The 7,601-nt window shown below is 47.9% G+C and overlaps 1 protein-coding gene across 1 annotated transcript in view; it reads left to right on the top strand.

Moving 5' to 3' along the window:
• Nucleotides 1-7,601, top strand: part of Ercc5 (ERCC excision repair 5, endonuclease) — a 35,223-nt gene that overhangs the window by 18,451 nt on the left and 9,171 nt on the right. The window contains exons 9-12 of the mRNA XM_023715191.1: nt 1,537-1,784; nt 2,094-2,213; nt 2,338-2,551; nt 3,771-3,915. Of these exons, the coding sequence (XP_023570959.1) occupies nt 1,537-1,784; nt 2,094-2,213; nt 2,338-2,551; nt 3,771-3,915 (727 nt within the window). The remainder of the gene's footprint in view (nt 1-1,536; nt 1,785-2,093; nt 2,214-2,337; nt 2,552-3,770; nt 3,916-7,601) is intronic.

Raw genomic sequence — 7,601 nt, 5'->3', positions numbered from 1 at the left:
TTTTGCATATTTGTGGAAAGAAATTTGGGGTGATGTAAATCATGCAGCACAGCCTCCACCCCCATTTTTTTTTTATTCCATTGATGATTTTTGCCTGGATTAATTGCTGTTAGGATGGTTGTCTAGTGGTGGTCTTGTAGCTCCTCATTCCTGAGATACTTGCTCATCGGCATCCTCCTGCTAGACCTTTCCTTCCTTTAGACTCCTGTTTTATTCAGGGAGCTACCTTGGACAGTGTTGTGACTGCCTTTGCTGCTCTCCTCTGAGTGTGGCTGGTGGGGTCCCCCCAAGCAGGTTCCTGTGGCTTCTGATGTCACTGGAGCCTCTCCCTGACCTACAGCCAGGGCGCCCTGGCTTCACCATACTCTTCCTTGGCCTATGCCTGGCCCCAGAGTGTCCACAGGCAGCCGGGTTCTTTCAGTGGAGCAGGCTGTTCTGCAGCCCTGAGCTGCGTGTTGGGCGTGCTCACTGTGAGTCAGGCAGCCCTGCTACACACATGTACGCACACAGCCAGCACGCATATTTGTGTCTGTTTCTGTGTCTGTTTCTATTAAGATCTGTGAGTTCATGTTGATACCTGTGATTTAGTCTAAGGTCCAAGGGTTCTAGCCTGCTCCAGCTTTTTACATTTTTCCTAATAGTGGGAGGCCTTTTCCCTGTTCTTCATCTATTTACTTTTGGGCTTCTTTGTGTCTAAACTCTCCATCTCTTCCTTAGCCCTAGCCCCTTCCTCTGTTCTAATTGTCTCCTCAAATCCAGCAGATGGGCCTTACTTCTGCCTTCTGTGAAGGGAAGGAAAGGAACCAATACACATTTTTGAAAGAAAGGGACAAGAAGGGGCTGGGGAGATAGCTCAGCGGTGTAGATGCCTACTCGGCAAGCGCAAGGCCCCAGGTTCAGTCCCTGATGCCGCATGCCGTGCCGTCTGTTCCCTGGGCATGCTGAGCTGGCCACCGAAACCGGGCATGGTGGCACACTCCTGTAATCGCAGTGCTTAGGAGGCCAAAACAGGAGGATCACTGAGTCTGAGCTGTGTAGCGAGACCCTGTACCAAATACATAAAATTGGGTGAAAAAAAAAAACAAAAAAAAAACAAAAACGAGAGGAAGGAAAGTAAGTACAAAAGGAAGAGCTGTTTTTCCTGAGTACTTAGGTGGATTCTTTCAGTTTTATTCTTTTCTCTGCTTATACTGAAATAGCATTAAAACACACTGACCAACCTTTATGATTGCCTCTGTCTTAATGCTTTGATAATTCTCTTTTTTGAACTCTTAAAACAGTATTAGTTAAAACAGATTTGTATAAAGCTGATGTCGCAGTCTTTGAGCATTTGGGTTCCATTTTCAGTGGTTGTTAGCTAGTTGAAAAGGCTTCTTGAAGTTATGGCACTTGCCAGGAAATTTGTTTACTAGTAGCATGTCATTTCCATGTTTTCTTTTGGTGTGCACCGTTTTCCAAGATGCTTCAGAACGTTCTGTAGGATTTCAGGATAACCCGTGTCAGCTGTCGGGACGTAACCTCACTGTCTCCATGCAGGGAGTTTCATTGAAGTGCAGAGTGTGAGCAGTGACCGTGACCTCGAGGCTGACTCCAGCAACGCTTCCAAACTTCTTTCGGAACCGCACCAAGAGCACCCAGGAGCAGCCATGGAGGAAGAACCCACTGGCGTGTGCCAGCGCCCTCTGCAGGACGTCTCGGGAAGCGAGGACACAGACACAGAGCCTCCTGAGGAAGCTGAAAAAGAGGCAGAGGATTCATTGAATGAATGGCAAGATATTAATTTGGTAATAACATAACATGGTGTTTTACCTTCACTGATAGAAAAGCCAAGCAAGCCACTGTGGAGCTTCAGTTGCTTGGGTGCTAGCTTGTCACAGCACACTCCCTCCTGCTGAAGGCTCCTTTATCATGAAGCCTGCTGCCTGGGTCAAAGGCCACTTTCCCTGTGAGCTAGTGAGGGGACTCGGGGCAGTGGCAGAGATGTGTTGGGAAATCACGTGGAACAGTTCCTAAGAGGAAAGGCCAGACAGAAGGTAGGCTCCAGGGAACCCAGTTGGGTTCACATACTTATAAAGCAAAAAATCATGTTCTAGGAGGAGCTGGAAGCCCTGGAGAATGACCTTTTAGTGCAGCAGAATTCACTGAATGCACAAAAACAACAGCAAGAACGGATCGCGTCCACTGTCACAGGACAGATGTTCTTGGAAAGCCAGGTGGGTGCGGGGGCTGGCCTGTCTGGGGCTCCCCGGGAGTGCACAGCACGAGCGCTGAAGCTGGCCCTGTTGGGCCAGGGCTGGACTGCCTTTCCCCAGGGTCACGGTGTATTGGTACCCACAGGAGCTTCTGCGCCTGTTCGGCATCCCCTACGTCCAGGCGCCCATGGAGGCAGAGGCCCAGTGCGCCATCCTGGACCTCACTGATCAGACTTCTGGAACCATCACCGATGATAGTGATATCTGGTTGTTCGGCGCGCGGCATGTCTACAAGAACTTTTTTAATAAAAACAAATTTGTAGAATATTACCAGTATGTGGACTTCTACAACCAATTAGGTAAGACTTCTATGGCAACTTTCTAAAATGTACCTTTGCAATTTGCCATGTGAATTTTTTTCTTCCTGGGAACTAATTTGGTACATTAATGGAAATGGCAGATCTATATACGTTTTCAAATAATTGCTCTTGTAGAGGAACAGGATTTAGAAATTAGACTTAAATTAAAATATGAGCACCTTTGGGCTTTTTCTGTGGTTTGATCATCTGATCTGGTTAGATGACCAGTTACCCAGGTCTTCTGAGCAGACCAGGTGTGGGGGAGAAAAAGCGGGTGACATCCAGCCTGTCACAGGCCTGCGTTGGTGTTCCTGGCGTGGTTCATCCATTCTTCCATTCATCCAGCAGTGTGTGAGTGACTCCTATGTGCCAGTTATGCCTGACAGCGGGAAAACAGCTCAGGATGAGGCGGTCCAGCAAGAGAAGCAGATTAAATGGATACATTAGTCATCATGTGACAGGTGGCATGTGCATCCTATAGAACAGTAAGCAGGAAGGAGAGGAGTGAGCCGTAGCCGGGAACGTGTGTGCCTTTCCCAGGAGGGCTTTCTTCAGAGGTAACCTTAGTGCAGGAGCTTTAGGCAGTAGGACGCCAGAATTTTAGTCAGAGGCTGGCTGGGGGAGAGCGCGTTGCCCCAGGCAGAAGCTTGTGTGGTATCCCAGGGAAATGAGGCCAGGGGGCGAGGGAGGACGAGGAGGGAAGTTAACCTCGGAGAGTGAGGTGGGACTAACGTCAAGGTGAGGCCTGCTGGAGAAAGGAGGAGGGTGGGTGGGCACGGGCCGCAGAGGCTGGAGGTGAGGAGGAGCTGGCTTCTGAGTAGCTGGCCAGGTGGCCCAGCCCTCAGTGCTGAAACAGGGAGACTGAGGATGGTGCCGCCACCAAGCGAGCGGAGCAGCAAGAGAGGAGGCGCTCAGGTGTTAATGTGGGGCTGGAGCCCTCTTAGGCGTAGAGGTGACTGCTGCATGTACGTGACCGTGGTGTAGAGAAGTCCAGGCTGCAGGGCTGATGCCTGAGGTCAGGATGTAGAGGGAATCCAAAGCTGTGACATGGATGATACTGGCTGCCACTTAAAAATAATTTATTTTTGAATCAGAAAAGAGCTATCCTTAGCTATTGGGTGAGGATGTATAAACACGTAGTGTATACAATAAAGTGTTTATGAATGCTGTATAAAACTCTTCATCAAGTAAGCATTCACAATAATGGTTACTCTTATAGGACTGGACCGGAACAAATTGATAAACTTGGCCTACTTGCTCGGCAGTGATTACACTGAAGGAATTCCAACTGTAGGTTGCGTGACCGCCATGGAGATTCTCAATGAATTCCCAGGTCGTGGACTGGACCCCCTTCTCAGATTCTCGTAAGTTCCTTCTTATTTCCGTACTTCACACGCTTTTATCAGCACTCATGTTAATAGTGCTGTGGCAAGCAGAAACACCAGAACAGCATCCAGGATGCGGCGGCAGATTGATGGATTTACATCGAGGAGCACTGATCGCCGTCACTCCCGGAGTACCAGGCCTGCTCCCGGAGGTCGAGGGCTTATGTGGGAGAAGCAGGCAGGCAGTAGGGGGCACAGTGGCTTGGGGTTGGGGGCTGGGTTATACAGCGTGCCTCGCCGCCGGGACCAGCAGTTTCTGCGAGGAGCACCTGGAACAGGAACTGAAGGGACTGAAGTTTACTGGCTGGAGCCTGGGCATCTTCCGTTACAACAGAACTGTTTCTTAAATCTTGAGCCGTCACTAATCCTTACTCGCTGAGAAAACAGGAGGAATATAGTGGAGGCTCCTGCAGTTCGTATGAAATCAGACTCAGTTTTCTTCTTGAATTCAGGTGCCTGCCGTGTTCATGGCAGTGTCCGAGTTGTCGTTTTGTTCACTCAGATCTTTCCCGAGTAGCTTCTGTGTGTCAGCTCCGTGTCCTCCAGGAGCTCCTGTGGTTGTGGAGGTGGAGCAGCTAGTGTAGTCACAGTTCTGTGTATGCAGCATTTGGAGAAAAATCAGCCAGAACCGAGTATGGAAGTGCACACCTGGCTGGGAGCTATCCTCGGCTTGGTCTTGTTTCCCACACCCTGAGCACCACGACAGGGCCACTGGTGGAATCTCAGGCTGTCCGGACCTGGCCTTGCGCTCTTCCCTTGCGTAAACTTCCCATGTAGGAGACTGTTCTGGCGCGAGCTTGGAGTGGGCTGTGGGGTAGCTGCCGCATGGGCTGGGGCTTTGTGCCAGATGCAGCCCTTGCCTGGTGTGCCCCGGACCAGGGTGCAGTCTCCGAACTGCCAAGAATGAAGTGACATACTTTCTTTAGGTTTGCCTTTGATGGCATCTTTCTTTTAAAATTTGAAATATAATTTACCCTTTTGTTCTTAGTTTTTTCATTTTTTATTTTTTTTATCTGTCCATATTGCAGCTTGTAAGGGTCACGGTCCCCATGGAGCTGGTGCATGTGCAGAGCACATCTTAGGGTGTCTTGTCCCCTCTCTGCACCTTGCAGTTCCCTTCCTCTTTGCAGTTGAGATGAAGAAGTACTGTATTCTATTAGGTGCAGCAACGGGTTGCAAAACAGTGTCCAGGACCTCATCAGATTTTCATTTTAAAAAATGTATTCCTGCATAGAGATAGAAGAAACCATTAATGTATAGCAGTGTCAGGAAATGGTGTTCGCCATTTCTGCCTGTCCCTGGGAATGAGATGAGGAACACACTTTTCCTTTCACTTACTTTTTGACTCGTGCTGTTATGAAGTGTCCTAAATAGAAGAACTGAAGAGTTGCTGTACATGTGTGAGGTGATGGGCAGGTTAATCAGCTTGCTTGTAATAATCCCTTCACCGTGTCTGGGTTTGCCTGTCTAAACACGTTGCTGTGTCAAGGCCTTCAGTACGCCTCACTGTTGTCGTTAACGCTCACAGTGTGCCGCTCCGCGGTGCTCAGCGTGTTCACGAGGTTCCCGTGGCATCTTTCAACCAGCAGTTCGCGATGAGACGCTCTTGTGGTAACTGATTTAACTTAATTTAGTGGTCAGTTGTAGTCCCGGTGTTTGGAAAATGCAAGGACATTCTTGTCAGAAGTTGCAGTGACCAGAAAATCAGTGACGTGGAGTGAGAAATGGTGGTAGTGACCTCTGTCCATCTTAGCGCACATACCACTGTCTCTCATGTACTAATACTTTTCAAAAATCTTTCTACTTGCACTTTTCTTAGGGTTGAGGAAATTTATAGATCATGCATCAGTTATTTGGTAGCTCAGAGATCACTGTGGGTACGTGACTGGAAAAAATACAAGTAATTTTATTATGTAAATGAAATGATATATAATGAGAAGTAACATAATATGGAATAAAAAAGGTTTAACATTTTGAGTTACATAATTAGGATTTCTATACACATTATACTCCAATTATATATACTATGTATATTATATATAGTCATATATATGACTTACACTAATACATTTATATGTATATATATAATGGGTTAATACTATTTTTTTTTTTTGGCAGAACCAGGGATTGAACTCAGGCCCTTGAGCTTGCCAGGGAAGCGCTTATTCCACTGAGCCATCTCCCCAGCCCCCAATACTATATTCTTTTAAGAGTCACCTTTCCCAGTTCCTACTTTTCATCTTCTAGCTCCTTGAAGGCAGACAGGTGCAGTCTTAGCCCCGTCTTGCTCGGGAGGCCTGAGAGAATTCAGCATAAGTCTCAAAAGGATGGCAAAAAAACAGCGTGAAGCCCACGTGCTGCCTTGCTTTCTCTTCTCTTCTCCTAACAAGATCCTGGGTCCTTTATCCTGAATGCGAACACTTCAGGCCAGCGGGCTGAATTCAGTCTCAGCTGTGTGCTCTTTAGTGGAGTTTTACTATTGAACTGTCTCCGAAAGTTGTACATTTAGGGGAATTGCACACACGTTGCACACACGAAGACATTGCTGACTCTTGAGGGCCGAGGAGGGCTGCTTATAGTGGACCCAGGTTTTCAGCCCCCAAAGCAGCTGCAGTGGACGAAGCCGTCCCCTCATGGGTATGAGCCCCTCGAGCCTTCACACTGGCCACCACACCCTCCCAGGTCCCCATAGTGAAGCCCATCGACAGGTGCTAACCTTCTTTCATCTTCCATGCTGGCTGGCCCTCTTGCTTTAAGGAGTAATGGTTCTGGTTAGATGGGCTCTGTGTGTTGGGCAGATTCTCCCAGCTGTCAATCATGATTACTGTTTCAAAGATGAAAATTTACAGGTGAGTTGGGGGAGGATTGTGGGTATTACCCCAGTGCACTCTTGGAAGCTGCATTGTGAAATCTGTGTTTGAAGAAAAAAATCTTTTGCATTTATACAACAAATATTGCAATTAATCTTTCCAACACAAGATGGCACTCTTGCACCGGTGACATGAAACATTTGGCCGGCTCTGAACCTAGTTCCTGACAGTGCTAGTGTCAAGCATTGGTGCTGAGATACAGATGTTTTTAAATAGATTCTATTGAGTGTGTGGGTCAGGGAGGATTATGTTTCCATGATGCTGTTTATTTTTCCCCGTGGTACCTTTTTTTTTCTGTTGGCATTACAAATGAACTTAAACCTTAGTGGCATCAGGTGGCAGCAGTCATTGATTTTGCTTGTGATCCGAAGTTCAGTCAGGCCTCGTGGGAGTGTTTTGTCTTTGTTCCATGTCAGTTGGAGCAGTGCAGCTGGGCTCAGGGTTTTGCCCAAGAGGGCTACACATGCATGGGCCAGGTGGCACTGTCACTGGAGAGCAGACTGAGGAGTCATGGCCGCTCCCTGTGGACCCTTCATGAACTTGGGCCTCTGTGCAGCAGGGTGGCTGTTTCCAAGAGCAAATACTGCAAGAGGCAGGAAGGGGCCGTGGACATTTGTCTCAGGTCCACAGCACCGTGCCCTGTCTGTTATTCTGGTCTGTCAGAGCTGCCCAAACTCCCTTGGTGGGAGGCATGCCGGAGAGTACATGACTTTCTTTATTTTCTTTTTTCATAATTTTATTGAGGAACAAATAGCAATGAGACAGTTTCAAACCAAATTGGTAGGACAGTTTCAA

This window comes from Octodon degus, unplaced genomic scaffold (genome assembly GCF_000260255.1).
Source record: "Octodon degus isolate 3935 unplaced genomic scaffold, OctDeg1.0 scaffold00039, whole genome shotgun sequence".
In the NCBI taxonomy this organism is placed as follows: domain Eukaryota; kingdom Metazoa; phylum Chordata; class Mammalia; order Rodentia; family Octodontidae; genus Octodon; species Octodon degus.
The sequence above is the reverse complement of the archived record's forward strand: the minus strand, read 5'-3'. Positions and strand labels throughout refer to the sequence as shown.